This window comes from Gopherus evgoodei, chromosome 2 (assembly GCF_007399415.2).
Source record: "Gopherus evgoodei ecotype Sinaloan lineage chromosome 2, rGopEvg1_v1.p, whole genome shotgun sequence".
NCBI lineage: Eukaryota > Metazoa > Chordata > Testudines > Testudinidae > Gopherus > Gopherus evgoodei.
Window position 1 is genome coordinate 281,611,972 of NC_044323.1, and position 21,905 is coordinate 281,633,876.

The 21,905-nt window shown below is 43.6% G+C and overlaps 2 protein-coding genes across 6 annotated transcripts in view; both read left to right on the forward strand.

Annotated features, from left to right (window-relative positions):
- Positions 1-6,825, forward strand: part of PHF20L1 (PHD finger protein 20 like 1) — an 88,227-nt gene extending 81,402 nt beyond the window's left edge. For all 4 annotated transcript variants that reach the window (XM_030553852.1, XM_030553853.1, XM_030553856.1 and 1 more), the window contains one exon: positions 785-6,825. In XM_030553852.1, coding sequence (XP_030409712.1) covers positions 785-927 — 143 coding nt within the window. In that variant the 3' untranslated portion in view covers positions 928-6,825. The remainder of the gene's footprint in view (positions 1-784) is intronic.
- Positions 6,826-13,263: 6,438 nt separating this feature from the next.
- Positions 13,264-21,905, forward strand: part of TG (thyroglobulin) — a 211,619-nt gene continuing 202,977 nt past the window's right edge. For both annotated transcript variants that reach the window (XM_030553857.1, XM_030553858.1), the window contains exons 1-4: positions 13,264-13,436; positions 17,213-17,321; positions 18,541-18,638; positions 19,911-20,114. In XM_030553857.1, the coding sequence (XP_030409717.1) occupies positions 13,373-13,436; positions 17,213-17,321; positions 18,541-18,638; positions 19,911-20,114 (475 nt within the window). In that variant the 5' untranslated portion in view covers positions 13,264-13,372. The remainder of the gene's footprint in view (positions 13,437-17,212; positions 17,322-18,540; positions 18,639-19,910; positions 20,115-21,905) is intronic.

Below are 21,905 nucleotides of genomic sequence, written 5' to 3' on the forward strand. Positions count from 1 at the left end.
ACTACTGCAGAACGGTGACAGCAGAGACAGGGAGCTGGAGTCTCTTCTTTGTATGTGTATGATCAACACATTGTTGACTAATTTGTCCTAACATACCTTTATATTACTGGAATTTAGCTGTCAAGGCAATTGGAAGGATTAATAAGAGAAACCACTTTAAACTGCTTAAAAGAATAAAAATTTCCATGGAGCACTGAATTATTTGGTTCTTCAGAAAATATATCTGCATTTAAATAATGATCTGAGTATCTGTAAGTTGCACCTTCATATTAATGATGCATATGGCAGAGGTATGCTCCATTTTATGCAAATTACCTGCTGCCCTCAGGCTTGGTAAGTTGGCTGCATTTACAAGGATTGGTGCTGGTCCATGTTCAATAGCATACGGGAGAAGTAGGTTTGGAAAGGGTATGAGCCTAAAAGCCCAAATACAGAATGTCTAGTAACAAATAGTGTAAATATTCTGAATTTTTATGATAGGCTGCTCTTCATCTGGGCAGTGAATTTGGCCACGAAATATTCTGAGGTGCATCATTGGCAGTCTCACACCTGGTTTGCATGGAGCCATGGGTGGGGCACAATAGCCATTTAAATTTTGGTTGACAAGTTAGGACCAAATCCTAGTCAGGTTGAAGTCCTCAAGTATTTTGCCACTGACTTTAGTGGCACTAAGATATGTCCCTTACTGCATTTCAACACACCTAGCTGTGGAGGGTTGAGCACTCTCTTTCCAAAGATCCCTTTCTAATCAAACTCTTTTCTTTTTACATTTTTCTCGATATAGTTTTAGAAAGTTGGCTTGACTTCACTGGAGAGCTGGAACCGCCAGATCCTCTTGCAAGACTGCCTCAACTCAAGCGACGTATCAAACAGCTCTTAATTGACATGGGGAAAGTACAGCAAATAGCCGCGCTGTGCTCTGTATGACAAAAGGAAGAATAAAGGAATAAAAATAGGCTCTCTGCGGTGAATTTTCTTATTAGCCACAAGACTGGCAGGAGGACAGCAAAAAGCTGGATATTTGTCTGGTTCTGTGCTGATTACATTTTTAGCCTGACACTTTGGAGAAAGGAAAGGAAATCTAGAGTAAGGAAATTGACACTGAAAAGCTAAATACGCTATGTTCAAGTTGCAAATTACAATGTCACATATTGAGGAACAGTGATATGGTCTACAATATGACAAATAAGACATGTGAAGTGGCAGAATTTCACCTTCAGGTCATACAAGAAGGTTCAAGAAATCTCTGCAATGGAAGATGCTATAATTTTGTAGTCAGTAGCAGAAAGAGCCAAACTAAAATGTCAGTGGGAAAAACATACATCCGTAATTATTTTTTCTCCCATTGCTAGTGAAAATACAGACACAGAGAGATCCATATCCTCTCTACAGTTGGTCCACCCCCAAAGTTTTAGGCAGATAACCGATCTTTTGCAGCCGATGAACTATTTCTTGTCTAATTAGTGTTATTCAGGAAAATGAAAACATTTGCTTCACTTTTGAAAGAAACCGTATGTGGTGGTCTCCTTATAAATTATTTTTTTTTAAATGGAAATCCTCATTACAGCACCCTTAGGCTCTTTTAAAAATGTAAGTGGCAAACAGTGGTCAGATGTGCCAAATAATACTAAAACCACTGAGATGACAGTTGGAAGATATTGAAATATCTGAAGAGTTTTTTTCAAAGTTCTACCTGATGCCAGCAATCCATCCAAAATTGTATCTAGTTTATATTTTTTTACGTTCTATTGCAGTATTCAGGATTCAAAGTACATTTTTGTCCTGGATAGTTCAGCTTGGTGTTAGCCCTCTGAATCCTTTACCAACCTCATCTGGGATGAGGAATGACGAGAGCAGAAAAATTGCTTGTTTGTGGCTGTGAATTACTAAACCACTAGATTGAATATCGCAAAGATGCATTATCTAAAATGTTTTTATAAAACTTTTAGCTTCAGTCATAAGTGAGTAAAACATCATGAAACCAAAGGCAACCTAGTTGCTCTGTTAGCTCTTGCTGGATTTTGAGCGCAGGACCTTCTCTTTGCCTGTGCTCATGTAAGTTGTCACTGCACCCAGTGCTACATATGCGTGTGTAGGTATATGTGAATATACACGCACATTCATATGTACATACTATATACATATTTATATCTACACATGTCTAGTTTTATTACTATAGACTATAAGAACTGGTGGTTAACATGAAATGTTACCTTTTAACATGCAGTTTATAAAATTGAAAATAATGTATGTACAGGTTTTGGAGTTTGTAAAATATGACTGTTAAAAGGAGGCTATTTAATTGATGACATAAGATACTTGAACATTTTATGCCTCACAACTGTTTATCAGTTCTAGTTTTCTGTATAAATGCATTTTAGAACCGATAGACAGTAAACTTGAATTTACCTTTTGATAAGAGTACAAGCCACTGTACATTCAAAAATTATTTAAATTTGCAAACACACTGTTCTATATGTAAGGTACTGTATGTAAAACTGTTTATTAAAACTATTCTGCATACTCTACATTTTCCACTTTTCTTGTCCTATACAGAAATGTAAAAAAGTGATTAAAATAATGTACAGACCATAAACAACTCGAATTTTTTGAATGCCTGTTGAGGATTCAGACAGTTGAAAAATGTGCCAAAGATGGATTGTGTACAAAAGATGTTGAAACTAGTGTTTTGAGCTTTTATCATAAAACCATTATTGAGAGAGAAAGTAGCATGCCCGGGTGCTTATTGAAAAATGCCTACACTAAAGTCTCTAATTTATCTGTCATGTCTGAAGTAAGTTAATGCTGTTAATATTTTAACTCTAAAGCAAATGTGTCAACGTCAGTTATAGAATTATACCTATTTAAAAGGTCTCTTCAACAGCAGTTACCACACCATTGTATCGGAGATGTTACAGCTCTGTATTAATTCCAAAACTCAACTCAATCTTAATTCTATAGCAGGGATTGGCACCTCCATAATTTAAAGAGGAAATACAGTAACAGGAATCTGTAAAGGAATGTTGACTTTTTTTATGGCAACCACTATTATGTTTAACAAAATGCCCTGATGTTTTATACAGTATAATTTGATGCTTAAATAACTACTTAAGACACGTTTCACAGTATTAACAGCTGTTGAAAGTGATCTGCTTGCTCTTTGGATATGCAAGATACTGTTATATAGTATTCACTTGCTTCATATCCTTAAATGTGGTACTATGTGTACTGTATAGAATAAATGTAAATCTTAATACACAATTTGAAATGAAGTATATAGTATTTACATAATATATACAGTATATACTGGTGCTATGTTATACAATGCGTGTATGCATGTTTGTGATACCATATAACTGTAAATGTAATGAACAGAGAGATGGACTGAGATTTTAAAGTTGTAGGAAGGAGGTTCCATGCTTTGGGCCCATCACAGCAAAGTTATAATGAGTTGTGAGAATATTATCCCTAAAAGGTGGCTGTTGTATGAGCTGAGGACCCAGAGGTGGTCTCAGATGCAGGTGCTAGGAGGTGGGCACTGATGTAGCCAGGGCCTACACTTTTAAATATATATATTACATATAAAAAACTACTGTCAAGTATTGTATGGTTTCAAAGTTAAGTAATCAAAAGTTAGGCAATGTCTGAATTAAGGTTGCCTATGCAATTCAGCCTTCTTCTGCCATATGCATTGTGTTAGTCTTTTAACTTGGAAGGTGTCACTTTTTTTTAACCCCACAGGACCCTGCCTCTTTCAATGCACAGGATAGGTAGTGCCCCCTGAATGAGTAACTTTTCCATATTTCTGTTTATCTTCGTTCATTTGGTAGTCAAATACATAATATTATTTACCACCTACCATTTAAACCCTGCAATGCATACAAAATTATTCATTTCTTCATGGACTTTTCTATGGCACACATCACTGTAGTGTCAGAATGCTTCACAAACTTTAAGGTCACTTGGTATCATCAACCCCACTTTAAAGATGTGAAACTGAGTAATAGAGAGATTAAGGCTAAAATTGTCAGGCGCCCAACTTGTGAAACACTTGGGGCCTGATTTTTTTCAGAGCATTTTTATAGCACTTTATGTGGTCAGAGCATGCACTGACTTCACTTATGGTTGTAAGTGCTCAGCACTTCTGCAAATCAGGCCCCAGATGTTCCTTGGTGGGCACCTAGAAAGAGAGAGAATCACAATTAGTGGCCATCTGTGAATTTTGGTTTAAGTGACATAGGAACTCTGGCAGAATCGGGGATAGGTTCCAATTCTCAGAATGTCATCCAATTGTCTTGTTCATAAGACTATCCTTTCCCATCCTGCAGTCCTTTGCCTCATTCGCCACATGCCTTCCAGCTTCCTAATCAAATGAAACAGGCATCTTACAAACAGCTGCCTCATTCACTACACAACTGATTCATTCCCAAAGCACCATCTGCGCTGTGCACTGAACAAGGCAGAAGTGCGGGGGGAAAAATAGTATGTGATGCCATAACTAAAGACTTTCACAATGCATGTGTACAAAGGGACCAAATTAAGGTTACACAAGCTTAATTCTGCAGTTTTCTAACTTCAGGATGCTTGACTTTGCCGTCTTTTATAGTGTTCTTTTAATGTAGTTTTTTAACTTAGTTTTTTTAAAAAGCAAGGAGGAAAAAAACAAACAGGAATTCCATCATACGGAGCCATACTGTGACACAGCCAGGGCTACTCAGCAGTGCTGGAACCTTTACATCCACAGCAGACTTCTGCCACTTGAGCTGATAGCGTAACGACTAATAGTAGTTGGCCGTTATCATCTCTGAACCAGCCGCTAAGGAAGGTGAGAGACTTTGCAAGTGGGTTTCACGGGTATTTGCTAGACAGCGAATGTTGGGACTTGATCCCTGTGTTCTGTTTGACATTTGAGAGGGGAAAATTTTCAAGTGCATACAGCCTCTTCTGCCCGTTTCCCCCACTTCCCAGCTTGACCCTTTTTGCTCATCTGCTAGTATGTCCCCTTGTTACCTTGTTTCTTTGCTCCTGTCCATCCTCTAGCTTACACCTGTTTCCCCTCCACTTGCCCCTGCCAGCCCTCAGCTCCTCAGCCATGTGCAGTTGAGTTAGGCTGTGTCCTCCTCCTGTTGCCGGGGTGTCGGCTGGGAAACCATTTCAAACACTGGAGAGAAGATTTCCATGTTTTGTTCTGGTGCCTGGAGGGGAGGCAGGAGGCAATTGTAGGGAAAGTTCTGCTCCATCCCTGCATTCTTGGGCTGGAGCATGCTCAGTGAGCTCAGAAAGGTGGAGCATGCACAGTGTAAACAGAATCTTCTGAGATTATTGTTAGGTAGGTCTCTAATAAACCTCTGCTGAGCACATGCACAGGGTGACTTTGAGGCTTATAACTTGGCCAAATTTGGATGGATTTTCACTGCAATAAACATCTTTCTGACACTCCTCCCTTGCCAAATTCCTAGCCCTTGCTCCAAGGCATAGAAGCTCCAGAGCAGTGGTGGGCAACCTGCGGCCTGTCAGGGTAATCCACTGGCAGGTTGTGAGACAGTTTGGTTGCATCGACCGTCTGCAGGCACTGCCACCCGCAGCTCCCAGTGGCCTCAGTTTGCTGTTCCTGGCCAATGGGAGCTGCGGGAAGCAGCAGCCGGGCTGCAGCTTGCTCACTACTGCTCTAGAGCTTCTCAACTAAACTGCTATAAGGATTTTTTAACATGAGCAAAATAATATAATTTCATATAACTTTGATCTCAGAAACCAACTATTTTGATGAAAGGTTTAAAAAAATCAGCCTGAGGCAGACAGACCCCTGGCATGGAGAATTTCAGCCTGGATGGTTAAGGTTTGCAGTTATAAGCTTCTGAAAATAGGTCTTTTTAATTGGAAATGCTGGGCAGCCTTAACTTTATTGCAAGTCCTGATGGGTATATACGTTCTCACACACTTGCCTGTAGTGATCCTACCCTCATACCACAATGTACCTTTGCTGGGGCGAGTCCCAAACATGGAACCTCTTTTCTACCCTGCCTCCACTTTACACTTTGTGAAATCTTTCAGGATCTTCCCTCCTTTTAGAGAGCATTTATTAAAGTCAAGAGGTTTTTTTATTTGGGGGATGACCATTGCTCCTGTATTTTATTTTACATTTTTTTCTTTTGTATTGAGTCATCATGTAATGGGTTTAATTGATCACTTTAACAAGGGTGATTTTTGTTACAATGCTTTCATGTATATTTAAAAATGGTTTTATTATGCTATGTGGTGTCCCAAACATTGGGGATGGGGGTGGTGTCTTTAGCAATAAGCATTATATACACTGTGTGTATTTGTTATACTTGGAGAATAGGTATGGAGCACTTGACAATAGTGGAAAATACACTAGAATAAAGAAAAGAGTGTTTGGCAGACATTCTGCACCAGCCTGGGCAACTCATAACTACTGGAAAAATGTGAAATAGTGCAGAAAACATGAATATAATAAACTTCCAAAACATGCCATATAATCAAGACAGTGTATGTGCATTTGGGATGCTGTTAACAGTAGATGAGTTAACAGTTTTCTAGGGATTGGGTGATTAACTAAAATCTAGTCTAATGCAAATTAAGTGATTAAACACCTACTCAGTCTTTTTTAGACTTGCTCACAGCCGTCTCCATTCAGTTAGTGCCTCTCAATGCATTGTCACTGAAAGGTCTGAGAGGGGCAGCACTGAGCTGCTTGATCTTCCATGAGAGAAGCAAGATATTTTCTTTTATGGTTTGTTTTATAATAGCAATAATGTTGATTGCATTCTAATATACTCACAATAAAGGCCTATTGAGACTGGTTAAGTCGCCTGGGCTCCCTTTTGGTGAACTAACAGTTTCAGCAAACTGATCTATGCTTTATATACTCTGGAGCATTAGGGAACTGTAACTTAATAGTATAAAGCCCGTCAACTAGTTTTATGTACACATAATTCATTGATTACATTTAGAGAGACAAGACATTGATTACTGCTACAGCACTTTGCAACACATCTACTTAACCTTTTTATACTTGCCTCCTTTCAACCAAATTTGTCAGAGATGTAAAATGGGAGGGTACCTTCAAATGAAGTGGCCTTTCAAATCTGAAAGAAAGTGAGGCTGGGCCAAACTCAGACCCTACTGTAAGCAGCTGCACCATTATTGAAATGAATGGAGGTGCATCTGCTTCATGTCTGGACTGTCTCCTTAATATGCTCCCATTTGGGTTGAAACTCCAGTGGATTCAGGTTCCTTCACCTTTTCAGACATACCCAGGGGTGAATACACACAGTTCTATACATTTAGCTTTTCTAATAGCTAAAAGATATATACAATGGCAATCTGAAAAACTGCATGGGGTCACCAAATGGATACATGAGAGGAAAGCCATTGTACCTGTCTCTCTCCTTTTGAAGCATCAGAGATGGTCATGGCTGGAGATGCTTGGCTGGGCTGGTTCATGCTTACAAGCTCAGGTTATAACCGATTGCCATATGTGGTGTTGAGAAGGTCAGATTGGCAGGGACCTTTCAGAGTTTTTTTCCATTTTCCTCTAGCATGGTATGTGGGGTCGGTTGCTAGGATCATCTGGGTATATCTCAGTTCATAGAATCATAGAAGATTAGGGTTGGAAGAGACCTCAGGAAGTCATCTAGTCCAATCCCTGGCTCAAAGCAGGGCCAATCCCAACTAAATTATCCCAGCCAGGGCTTTGTCAAGCCAGGCCTTAAAAACTTCTAAAGATGGAGATTTCACCACCTCCTTAGGTAACCCATTCCAGTGCTTCACCACCCTCCTAGTGAAATAGTTTTTCCTAATATCCAACCTAGACCTCCACCACTGCAACTTGAGACCCTTGCTCTTTGTTCTGCCATCTGCCACCACTAAGAACAGCCTAGCCCCATCCGCTTTGGAACCCCACTTCAGGTAGTTGAAGGCTGTCAAATCCCCCCTCACTCTTCTCTTTTGCAGACTAAATAAGCCCAGTTCCCTCAGCCTCTCCTCATAAATCATGTGCCCCAGCCCTCTAATCATTTTTATTGCCCTCCACTGAACTCTCCAATTTGTCCACATCCTTTCTGTAGTGGGGGTCCCACAACTGGATGCAATACTCCAGATGTGGCCTCACCAGTGCCAGAGGGGAATAATCATTTCCCTTAATCTGCTGGCGATGCTCCTACTTATGCAGCCCGATATGCCGTTAGTCTTCTTGGCAACAAGGGCACACTGCTGACTCATATCCAGTTTCTCTTCCACTGTAATCCCCAGGTCCTTTTCTGCAGAACTGCTGCTTAGCTAGTTGGCCTCCAGCCAGTTGCAGTGTATGGGATTCTTCCATCCTAAGTGCACGACTCTGCACTTGTCCCTGTTGAACTTTATCGGATTTCTTTTGGCCCAATCTTCCAATTTATCTAGGTCACTCTGGACCCTATCCCTACCCTCCAGCATATTTACCTCTCCCCATCACTATGTGTCATCCGTGAACTTGCTCAGGATGTAATTACTCCCATCATCCAGATCTTTAATGAAGATGTTGAACAAAACTGGCCCCAGGACTGATCCCTGGGGCACTCCACTTGATACTGGCTGACAACTAGACATCAAGCCTTTGATTACTACCCGTTGAGCCAGACTTTCTAGCCAGCTTTCTATCCACCTTATAGTCCATTCATTCAATCCACACTTCTTTAACTTTCTGGAAGCTTTTATCAAAAGTTTTGCTAAATTCTCTGCTATTACAAGGGCCTTGCACATTGGTGCACCTTGGTCTTACCTATTCTCTGCCTGTGGCGCACAAGATTTAATCTCCTGAGGACTGTAGTACAGTAAAACCTACCAAGAGTAACCACTCATGAGAGTTAGCAAAAGTGGTTGCTTGTAAGAAGAGGTGGTCTCTCTTCAAAGGTTTGTTGTAAAATTGGCACTTGCGTACAGAGAGGCTACTATTATTTCCGATGTTTCATGTTTAACTTTAATTGCCTCATAAATGAACACTACATTATGCAATACAGTAGTGTACTGTATTTAAAATCTCTTGGATTTATTAATACAGTAGTACCATACAGTATATCAAAATACAGAGCATTTCTCAAACTGGGGCTCCCGACCCAAAAGGGGATAGCAGACCCTGTAGGGGAGACGTGGTATTGCCATCCTTACTTCTACACTGCCTTCAGAGCTGTGTGGCTGGGGGAGTGGCAGCTGTTGGCTGGGCTCCCAGCTCTGAAGGCAGTGCCACAGTCAGCAGCAGTGGAGAAGTAAGTGTGGCAATACCATAACAGCAGCTCTGCCTCCAGAGTTGGACACCCAGGCAGCAGCCACCGCTCCCTGCTCTGCCTTCAGAGCTGGGCAGATGAAGAGTGGGTAGCTGCTAGCTGGCCGCCCAGCTCTGAAGGCAGCGCCGCCGCCAGCAGCAGCGCAGAAGTGAGGAAGATCAATTTTCTTTTACAGGTTTGTTTTTATGGATGAGAGTAAGAAAATGTGGTCGCTAGTCACTGATGACAGGTCGTCGCTATTCACAGTTCAATTACAGGGGGAAAATGTTCTGTGGCCTCTGCAAGTAGACACTTGTGTCAAGTGATCTCTCTTCAGAGGTCACTAAAGTAGGTTTTACAGTACTTTGGTCTAATTCTGGTGGTTGGGTTTGTCATGTGAGTGCTGGGTGATGCTGGTGGCCTGTGATATACAGAAGCTCAGACTAGATGATCTGGTGGTCCCTCCTAGCCTTAAACTCTGTGACTCTGACCATCTATATTGCTAGAGACAGTGAAGCAGACTGATTTTTTTTTCATGGACTGATAGGCACGCGATGGCAAGTTATTATGTGAAAAATTAACACAAGACCTCTCTACAAATCCCTGCTTCTTACCTGAGTGCTCAATTACACTCCGGAAATTCTCAACCCTTTGTCTCTGCTCCTTGGATGTTCAGAATGTGTCTAACTTTTGCTTGAGTAACAAAATGACACAAAATTGCATTGGCTAGTGAGGCTGTTTAGAAATATAGTGACAAAGAAATCATCTGTAATTTGTATAACTTGATTAATTGGAAATTTTAATTTAAAAAAACCACAACCAGAAACAAAAATCAACGTGAACCAAAACCTGACAAGAAGAGACTGGGAAAAGCGATTCATGCTCAGAAACAAATCTCCTAACTGCCTGTTACAGTATGGCCAATGCTATAATATGCATCTTTCCACTCCTCTTTTTTGTGAGTTTTAAAGGTGATACTCAGTAACATCAGTCTACAATTTTACTTTCTCTGGACTCATTGGAATGAAGCGAGGACTATTCCCTGTTATAAATATCTTTGGTTGCATAGACTTGGAAAAGAAATGGCGTTTTTAAAAAACAGCCATTGTGTCTGCATCACTTGACAACGTTGGCTGTTTGGCACTGCAAACCCAAAAGTTCTCCCTGAGCTACATGGGAGTCTCCCATTTTGTTCGGCTCATGTAATCGGATTGAGGCCTCATTTTGTACACTGCTGGTGTACAACTAGGCACCTGTGGGCACTAGTGGTAACATTTTTCATACACAAAACTCTTTTATCTAATGGAGTTTTGTACGTGCAAACCCCAACACAACTGCACAGACATGTTTGTGCTGGGAAAGTGTGTGGAAAATTGTGTGTGCATAAGTGGAGACTTGAGGCAGTGAAAATCAGGTTGTTTATCCCTAAAGTTTTCATGTTTTTAGAAAGTCATCTTATCAATGCACTTTCCATTCCCTTTCTTCTCCAACCCCAATAGAGATTGCCCAACAAAGCTCATAGTCTAGAGCAGAAGTTCTCAAACTGTGGTCTGCAGACCACCAACGGTCCACGAGCTCCATTCAGGTGGCCCTCAGATAATTCCCTGTAAGGTGCATGCCTGGGCAGCTGCACACGAGAGAATGAAGGTCCACCAACATAATTCGTGGAGTTGCGCAGGCATGGCTCCACTAATTAGGTGCCTGGACACTGGAGAAGATGCACATGTAAGGTGAGGTGGTGGCCTTGGGGGGAATAGGAGGTAGGTGGGAGGGGGCAGTGGGGTGAGAAGAGGGGTTGGGGGGAATTTGGGATGTTCAGGGCTGCAGTGGCCAGAGAAAGAGATGACTTTCCCCAGCTCCAGGGCTGTGGCTGCTGGGGAGAGACCACCCGCCTTCCCAGCCTCAGCTGTGGCTGCTGTGGCAGGGGAAAGACCCCTTCTCCTTCCCAGCCCCAGCTTGGGGGCTGTTGTGGTGGGGGAAAGAGGGAGAGACCCCTCTCCTTCCCAGCCCCAGCTTGGGGGCTGCCACGGTGAGGGAGAGAGGGCACATCCATCGCATTAGAAAGGTAAGACTGCTGATATTAAAATATGAGTTGTGTGCTTCTATCTGTAGAACAAAAAAAGTTAGTTATTATTAAGGTTTTTTATATATAGCGCTTTTATCCAAAGTGCTTTACAGTAGTTAGCTAAGGGTGCAAACAACATTTGGAAAGATCATTGAGTGGTCCACTGAGACCCTCAGCAATTTTCAAGTGGTCTGTGGGTGCGGAGGGGGAAGTTTGAGAACTGCTGGTCTAGAGTTTAAGAGCGGCTCTATTTATTTAGTCATTGCAAATCATTATCGGAAAAGAAACTCTTTCCAGAAGTAGTTTAATGACATCTAAATCATTACTGCGTGGAATGAAGTCTGCCAATATGGTCTAATAAGCAGTGTTTAGAGACTCCTTCCCAGTCCCTGTCCCCAATCATTTCTACATGAAATTGAGGGGTACTTCCATCTTCAGCAGCAAGAGTGCTGAGGTGATGACAGTGTTGTGGACCAGTCGATCCCCTCTCCATTTTATCATCATGTCGTTGGCTGGGGTTCATTTGTTTTGAATTTCAGGCTGGCCATAGACTTCAAGTGCTTTTAACCATGTTTGAAGAATGTGGATTGCGCAAATTGCTCTGTAAACTACTTTCGCCCACCCCAACAAGCTGTTGCATCCCACTGAATGTGCCTGTCCCAAAACATGTCTGGGCTTTGACGCAGATCTAGCTCTCCTCAAGTGGTGCTTAGTGCCAGAGCTCAAGAAGTCAGTTATCCCTGAAAGCATTTTTGTTTCAGTCTTGGCTGAACTGGGATGGTCCAGGGGATGTTTTGAGGAACTAAAAGTAACAGTGATCCTGTGATATTTACCCAAATGACTCCATTTGTAAATCAGATACATCTCAAAAAGTGAGCAGTGAGCAAATGACCTGGCGGGTTCAGCGAGGTATGTGCCGTAGTCGGCTTTTACATGGCTTTCTGCTCCCAAGAATCAGGACCTGCTGCAGTTTCTACTGTACAGACAATAGAAGCTTTATTCTGAATTGCAGAAGCCACAGTCAGTCTTGGCTCTCATGTCCTGGGTCTTGGGCACAGAAGGTAAAAACAAAACCACTTTCTTTGCATAAAATTCATTGAAGCCACCAGAATTCCCAAGCTGTACGAAGTCACCTCCTGAGGTAGTTCACCTTCAGTACAGGAAATGCCTTCACCAGCCTGCTCCCCATTCTCATAGGTACAACCCCTTCCACCCTTCCTTAATGATGATTTACACGTTAGGGGGATTTCAATGCCAGGATCTCATAATGTTTCACAGATATTAATAAGAGAGGCCTCATATCACCACTGTGAACTAGCTAAGTGTTGTTATTCCTATTTTATAGATAACAAAACTGAGGCAACAGAGAAGTTAAGTGACTTGCCCAAGGTCATACAGAAACCAGGTGGCAGTGGAAGGAACAGAAGCTAGGTAATCTGATTCTGTGGTGTTTGTATTGCAATAGTGCCTGCAGGCCCCGACTCCCACAGGACCCCATGGGGCTAGACACCATGCAGTCACACAGTAAGAACAGTCCCTGCTGCAGAGAGCTCACGTTCTGGCTAGACAGCGCGGACAAAGGGTGGTTTAGCTTTAGTTATGGAAATATAGTAACACAGCCGACAGCGCGTGTTGGTTATGTGTCTGTCTGGTTGTCTTTCAGGTGCAGATCTGTACTGTACTAACACTGAACCATTTTGTGAAGACACACACAGGTATGGTCCTGAAAAGAAACTAAACTGCATCTGGTCTGGCTGTTTGTTCTGCTCATTCTCCTTTCGGGTCACTAAGTGTACAAGTGCTCCCTGGAGAGGAGATTAGAGCTGACTGATGAAGAAATCCATTGGGAACGTTCCAGGTGAATGAGGCCCTCATGATTTTCTTAGAAATATAACCTGCGTCAGTCACCCTACTTAGTGCCCAGTCTACCGGCTCATAAGTGACTCTGTTCAAACAATGGCTGCTATAAAAGTCTGGCAGAAACTAGTGCAGAGCATGCAGGGTCTTGATCCCTCAGCATAAGACGGGGTCATAGCTCCTGCATCGAAAGATGGGCCCTATACTTCTCAGCATCCTTTTCTGCTTTATTAGCACAGCATCAGCCAATATATTTGGTAAGTTTACCTTTACTCATTCTTGTCCCTTATGCGTATCAGGCTGGAGCCACGCTGTGTTTGCCTCTGCCTGAGAACTTGGCACTGATACATCATTATTAATGATTGTTTATATTATGGCAGCATCTACAGGCTCAGAATTTGATCAGCGCCCCATTACGCTGGGCAATACACCATGAAACAAGACTGATTTTATATACCAAAGAGATGTGCCAATGACTCAGTGGTCATTGCACTGCCAGGGATTTGAGCTTGGATTCCAAGCTATTACCCATGCTCCTGGGGCTAGCTAAAGCTCCGATTCTGTGACGTCAGCGTGCACCCGGGAGATGTGACATGGGCTGACTCCAAAAGAAGCTACTGGAAGAACTGACTGGCCCACACAGATGCTTGGGTGAAAAGAATGGGGCAGCGGGGAAATACAAAGGATCCTGGAGGATGCTCTCAAATTTAGGCACCCTGGTTATTCATATTGATTAACCATTATTCCATTTTATGTTGAGATTCGTGATATGTGGTATATTAATGTGAATACACCAGAATCTCAACTTGCATTACTAAAAAAAAAAAAAAAAGTTTCTAGCCCTCATGGTTACAGAGAGAAGCTCAAAAACATGACCCCAGAAGGTAAATAAATATAACCCACTGATGAGTGTCTATTACCTGTCCCATTCTGTGCTAATGCACAGAAAATGTGAGTTGATACTACAGCAAGTCCTAGAGTCCTGGTTCTTTAGGTTAAACTGTAGCAGCTCATGATTTTTAGCTCTGGTGGCCTCTGGTTCAATCTCTGCTGTGTTGGCCAAGAGGGCAGTCATCAGGCAAACACAACTCCTAATGGATTATTTCTTAAAATTCATTGTTTTAATCTAATCTCATGATTTTTTGAGGGGGGTGAGGGGGAGGAGACTAGCTCATGATTTTTGATCATTAGGAGTTGGGAATACCCAATACCTGGTACAATCTCCCAAGGCTGCCCAGGGGGCAAGTGGGACAATTCGCCCCAGGCCCTGCACGGGCCCTGTGAGCCGCTCTGGGTTTTCGGTGGGACTTCAGCAGTGGGCCCTTCACTCGCTCCAGGTCTTCAGCAGCGGATCCTTCAGTGCAGCGGAAGACTCAGAGCGAGTGAAGGACCCACCGCTAAAGTGCTGCCAAAGCCTCGGAGCAACGCCCAGTGAGTATAAGTACCACAAGTGGCAGGGGGGGAGAGGAGTGCAATTGGCGACACTTAGGCCTGGTCTACACTACGCGTTTAAACCGATTTTAGCAGGTTAAACCGATTTAACGCTGTACCTGACCACACTACGAGGCCCTTTATATCGATATAAAGGGCTCTTTAAACTGGTTTCTGTACTCCTCCCCAACGAGAGGAGTAGCGCTAAAATCGGTATTACCATATCGGATTAGGGTTAGTGTGGCCGCAAATCGACGGTATTGGCCTCAGGGCGGTATCCCACAGTGCACCACTGTGACCGCTCTGGACAGCAATCTGAACACGGATGCAGTGGCCAGGTAAAGAGGAAAAGCCCCGCGAAATTTTGATTTTCATTTCCTGCTTGCTCAGCGTGGAGCTCTGATCAGCATGGGTGGCGATGCAGTCCCAAATCCAAAAAGAGCTCCAGCATGGACCATACTGGAGATACTGGATCTGAGCTGGGGAAACAAATCTGTTCTATCAGAGCTCTGTTACAGAAGACGAAATGCCAAAGGGTTTGAAAAAAAAATCCACAGGCTACACAGTGCTGCGTGACAAGCGTAATGGGAAGCCAGAGACTCAAATGGACGCTCATGGAGGGAGGGAGGGGGTACTGAGGACTCCAGCTATCCCACAGTCCCCAGCTGTCTCCGAAAAGTATTTGCATTCTTGGCTGAGCTCCCAGTGCCTGTAGGTTCAAACACATTGTCCGGCGTGGTTCAGGGAATAGCTCGTCAATGTACCCCCTGCCCCCCACCACATGAAAGAAAAGGGAAAAAAATTGTTTCTTGACTTTTTTTAATGTCACCCTATGTCTACTGAATGCTGCTGGTAGACGCGATGCTGCGGCAGTGAAGAGCAGTATCCGCTCCTTTTCCCTCCCCGCTGGCAGACGGTACAACATGCTTGATAACTGCTGAATACCCCTGGCTGGCCTCAGGGACGCCTGGGTAAAAATAGGAATGATTCCTGGTCATTCCCAGTAGATGGGACAGAACGGCTGGTAACACTCTTCATCATAGCCACTGGGGGCTGAGCTCTATCAGCCCCCTCCCTTTCCTGTGTAAAGAAAAGATTCTGTCCTGCCTGGACTGTCATGGCAGCGGCATGCTGGGCTTCTCTCCCCTGCACCGCTTAATGTCCTCCCTGGACTGTCAGAGCATGGGGAGGCTGCCTCCCCCTCATTTTATCTCACTAACAAGTCAGTGTTTCTTATTCCTGCATTCTTTATAACTTCATCACACAAATGGGGGGACACTGCCATGGTAGCCCAGGAAGGTTGGGGGAAGAGGGAAGCAATGGGTGGGGTTGTTGCAGGGGCACCCCCCATGAATGGCATGTAGCTCATCATTTCTGCGGGATCTGACACGGAGCAGCTGTGCTCTCTGATACACTGCTTCTCTAGTACATTTGCCCCACATTCTAGACATGACTGACTCTATTTTTAGAAACCATAAAGGAGGGATTGATTCGGGGAGTCATTCCCAGTTTTGCCTTTGTGCCCCTGGCCGATCTCAGCCAGGGGCACCCATGATAGCAGCAGACAGTACAGAAGGACAGATAACCGTCATCTCATTGCCAAATTACACTGGCAGCAGATGGTACAGAACGACTGATAACCGTCTCTGCTATCATGCAAAAGCTAATGAATGCTGCTGTGTAGCGCTGGAGTATCGCAGCTGTCAGCGGCATCCAGTACACATACGGTGACTGTAAAAAAAAAAAAAAAAAAAAAAAAAAAAAAGAAGCTGAACGGGCTGCATGGTTGCCGTGCTATGGCGTCTGCCAGGGCAATCCAGGAAAAAAGGGCGCGAAATGATTGTCTGCCGTTGCTTTCCCGGAGGAAGGAATGACTGACGACATTTACCCAGAACCACCCGCGACAATGATTTTTGCCCCATCAGCCACTGGGCTCTCAACCCAGAATTCTAAGGGGCAGGGGAGACTGCGGGAACTATGGGATAGCTACGAAACAGCTATCCACAGTGCAACGCTCCAGAAATCGACACTAGCCTCGGACCATGGATGCACACTGCCGAATTAATGTGCTTAGTGTGGCCGCGTGCACTCGACTTTATACAATCTGTTTTATAAAACTGGTTTATGTAAAATCGGAATTATCCCATAGTGTAGACGTACCCTTAGGCTGCTCTAACGCCACCACTTCATTCTTCAGTGGCAATTTGGCAGCGGGTCCTTCCCTCTGAGAGGGACTTGCTGCTGAAGACCTGGTCCTGCCCTGGGCCCCCTGAATCCTCTGGGAAAGCAATTTCAGGGGCCCCTTCCATAAAAAAAAGTTGCAATACTATAGAATACTATATTCTTTTAGGGGTCTGGGGCAACTCTTCCCTGGGCAGCCCTCCAACTCTTCCCTGGGCAGCCCTGCAATCTCCTGACTGTGAGGTCTGTTTGACTGTGGAATAATGTCACCAAAGAAGGGAAAACCTCATCGTGATGTTTAAAACTAGACCCAAAATGACAGCACAGACTATACTGCTGGAGACAATGCTGAGTCAGGCTTGGGATCTAACAGGATGGTAGAGAAATCTCGGTGATGATCTTCCCTGTTTATTGCATGCAGAGTACCAGGCTGAGTCCCAGCCTCTCCGCCCCTGTGAGCTCCAGAGGGAAAAGGCCTCTTTGGAACGAGAAGTCTACGTCCCTCAGTGCTTGGAAGATGGCCAGTTCTGGTAAGATAGGACACCCACCTGTGGACCCAATCCTGTACCACTGAGGGCAAAGGGAGCTCTGTGGCTGAGCAGGATTGGACCCCAACGTAGTGGATATGGAGGACTGTGCTCCAGCTTCAGACTCTGTTGAATGCGTTCTGTCTCTCTCTAGTTTGGAATTACCTGTGGGGTGCCTACTATTAATGGGACTGTTTTAAATATGATGGGACAGATTGTCCTTTGCACAACACACCTGGTGGGTTCTAACCCACAGGGGAAAGCATCCGCCATTGGGTTGCTACTCTCCCTCCCACAAATGTGGCAGGGAGGAGTTGGAGCCAAAGCTTTGCCACCTCCAATGTGCTAGCCTGCATAGCTGAGCCGGAGCGAGGAGAGGGGAAATAATCTGCACCGGCTATAGAGCTGGCACAGTTTACGTCCTCCTTGGGACAAAGGGCCAGCAACTGGATTGGGACTCTCAAATTACCAGACTAGCCTAGATTTGAGTTAGAGAAGAGACTGACCTGCGCAGAGTGGATCTGGATCTGGATCCAGTTCCAGAAAGGAAGAATAGTCTTGTGGTTAAGGTGCAGGACTAGCAGTCAGAGTTCTGCGATCAGCTTCCGGTGCAACTGTGGGCAAATCACATAGGCCCAGATCCTCAGATGTATTTAGGCACTTAACGCCTTTTAAAATCAATGGGAGTTGGCGCCTAAATACCTTTGGAGATCTGGGCCTTAATCTCACTATCTGTCAGTTCCTTATCCCCCCCAAATAGGATAACGACACTCTCCGACCGCACAGGGTGCTGCTAGGATAACGTTATTAATGTGTGTGTGATGCTTAGACACTAGAGTGATAGACAAACCTATAATTAAAAATTAATGCATTATATTAAAAAGTGAATCTGAGCTTTCCCACTATTTGGGGCTGTTCAGACCTGTCTCTGAACATATTGTAGATCTGATAAGAGGTTGCACAGCTAGGCACCCATCATACTATGGACTGGGCACTGAATTGAATGAAGACTGGAGGGGCCCTATGAGAATTCCAAAGAGATCCCATCAGTTAGCTCTGAATAGCCTAAACACCATCTCTAGAATACAGTTCTTCCTGATGCCACTGCTGTGTTGTCACATTCTTCTTTGTCCTGTGACCGTCCCATTGCTGACAGGTATATTTCAAATTGATGGACAATTCTGTTGCCAATGGAAAATGATGATGTATGTCTTCTCCCCAGGACTGTGCAGTGCGATACGAATGGCCTTTCCTGCTGGTGTGTAGATGCCAATGGTATTGAGGTACCAGGCACTAAACAGACTGGAGTTCCAATAGCCTGTAAGTCAGAGGTCATCACTTTTTTTTTTTTCATGGGTGGTGGTAACAAAGCTATTTACATCCCAGTGTGACAACTGTTGAAATCAAGTGAACTTTGGCCACTTAGTCAATGAGAGCAACAGCAGGCTCCTGGTGATTTATCGATCTTCCTCAGTGGAAGCTCTTTAAGTTACTCAGGACCTCATCATGCAAACTTTACTTACCTGAGCAATCCCTTCCAGTGTGAGTTATCCCCGTGTAATCAATGGTGGCCTGTCCCTGTGCAAGGGCACAAGGAGAGAGGTGGAGGTGTGGGGGGTGGGGGTGAAACAGGGGCCTTGGGCCCCCATCCCTCAGAGTTTGGTCCTAAATGGGGCATACATTTTCAAAAGTGCCAAAATTTCACATACAAAAAATTACAAATGGCATGTGGCAATAGCGTATGCAAATCCAAGCTCCATGTGGGATTTCTCACTGTTTCCTTTGCACTTCCATGATCAATTACTTGTTTTAATAGGAACAATTACTCATTTACTTTCTAAGAGCTAAATCTGCCTTCTGGTGCCACACCCAAGTAGTCAGGTTGGGTGCAAGGACCTGGGAGGAATTTACTACAAAACACTAATTGTCTTTAATAGGAACTAAGTGGCGATGGCTTTAATGGCAGCTGGGAGGAAAATATGCCCCTCTCCAGGATCTTATGGGAAAGAACAAGAAATTGACATGATACAGCCTTGTTATGGCTTTAATCACTCCCAACCTTCTGGTACGATTTCACTTCATGTGACTTCATACCCCCTAAGTTTGGATTTTGAGGCTCAGACCATTAGCTGGTGTAACATGAAGTAAGGTCACTGATATGATGAACAGGTCGATTCTCATTTAGGTTGGCTGGTGAGTGATAGATTCAAAGGCCAGAAAAGATCATTGTGATTATCTAGTCTGACCTCAACTCAGTCTGATAATCTAGCCTTGAAAACATGAAGTAGAACTCACCTGAAGCCAGTAGGTTTTGCCTGATTTCAGCTGATGTCAGGTAGAATTCCTGTGTTTCTCTTGGGTAACTAAAACCATAAATCCATCCTTGGTCCCCCAAAATGGTGAATTTAATCTGAAACTTATACCAGGCTCTCTTGCAATATTTTATCACTCTCCTTGGCAAACCTGACTGAGCAACAGAACAAATTCATGGTCTCGATGTCGCCCAGAGAAAACTCAGATGTCCTCTAGAAAAATAAATGGCTTTGTGCCCAGCAATCACCTTCCACTAATGATGCTCCTTTGGTATTGTAGGTTTATCCTTTTGCCAGCTCCAAAAACAGCAGATCTTGATAAGTCATTACGTCAACAGCAGTGCCATCTCCTACGTTCCACAGTGCTTGAATTCGGGGGAGTTTGACCCAGTGCAGTGTGATGTGGGGCCAGGCCAGTGCTGGTGTGTGGACTCTGAAGGGATGGAGATTTATGGCACAAGGCAGATGGGGAAGCCAACACGATGTAAGTAAAGTTCAACAAAATGTAGATTTGATTTCACGTTTGGAGGAAGGGAAATAAAAAAGCTTGTGTGTGATGAATGGCAAGTCATAAGCTTGGCTGCCAGGACATTTCAGAGTCATCTTTTCCAAATCATGGGATGATGGTAGCATGTCCAGGTAACTTGCATCCAAGAGTTTTAAAAGAGCTGGATAAGGAGCTTGCTGGATTTTAATGTTGATTTTCAATAAGCCTGGGAACACTGGAGAAGTTCCTGATAACTGAAAGAAAGCTAACATTCTGCCAATATTTCCAATGGGTAAATGGAATGAAGTGGGTAATTATAGGCCTGACATTGGTCCCAGGCAAGATAATGGAGCAGCTGATACAGGACTTGATTAATAAAGAATTAAAGGAGGGTAATATAATTAATGCAAATTTACAGGATTTATGGAAAATAGATCATGTCAAATTAACTTGGTATCTTTTTTATGAGATTACAAGTTTGGTTGATAAAGGTACTAGTGTTAATGTAGTATACTTAGACTTCTGTAAGACATTTGACTTCATACCACATTACATGTTGATTAAAAAACTAGAACAAATAAAATGAACATGTCACACATTAAATGGATTAAAATCTGGCTGACTGATAAGTCTGAAAATGTAATTGTAAATGAGGAATCAACATTGCTCAGGTGTGTTTCTAGTGGGATCCCACAGAAATCTGTTTTTTACCCTCCACTATTTAATATTTTCATCAGTGACCTGCAAGAAAACAAAAAATCATCATAGATGAAGTTTGCAGACATAAAATTTGGAAGAGTGGTAAGCAATGGATCAGGTCACTGATACAGAGTGATGTGGTTCGCTCTGCAAACTGAGATGTGTTGTCGGGTGTTTGGCTGCATGTATGTGTGTTCTCTCTGTGTGCTGACCCCAGCCCTGTGCAGACAGCTGGCATGGCAGACCCCGAGTGAACCACTCAATGACCACAAAATCTGTTAAGGTACGAAGGCACCTAGCCAGGTTTATTGTCCACAAAGCATGGTCCTAGCTCCCCAGATCAATGTCTACAGTTACACTAGCACATGTGTGCCCATGACAATGGACAAAGCTCAATGAATGGTGGGACTTTCTTTCCCCCACTAGACTAGCCAAAGACACTCCCTCTGAGATACCCCTTTATACACTGATACGAACAAGTTACATATTGCCCCTCTGACATATCTGGGTGCCACCCTCTGATGCATCTGGGTGCCACCTATTGCCTTATACTTATTGGCTCAGTCAAAACATTTCTATCCATCATGCTGTCATCTGGACTTCATCTTTAGGATGTGTCAGCGTGTTCCTGTTATTGTTGGTGAATGTGTTTGGTATTGAGTTATCACCCTTCTGGAATGTGTTTACGTGAGTGCCTAGCACTACTTAGGAATGTATATTTCTGCAATAGCAGCCCTGTTCTGGCCAGATTCTGTGAGCAGGGCCTGCCTCTTGCTCACAACTTAACTTTGCTTTATATCATCAAAGCTTGGCCACTACTTTAGCCCAGGCCTCACACCAGGACTCTGATACGAGGGCTTATATCTCAGGCTCTATTCCTACTACAGGCTGAAGCAAACAATATGCCTTTTAATATTTCTCAATGTGAATGTATGCATCTGGGAACAAAGAATGTAGGCCATACTTGCAGGATGGGGGAATCTATCTTGGGAAGCAATGACTCTGAAAAAGAGGATGGGATGGGGGAGCTGATTAGCTGAACATGAGTTCCCAGGTGCTACACTGTGACCAAAAGTGCTAATGTGATAC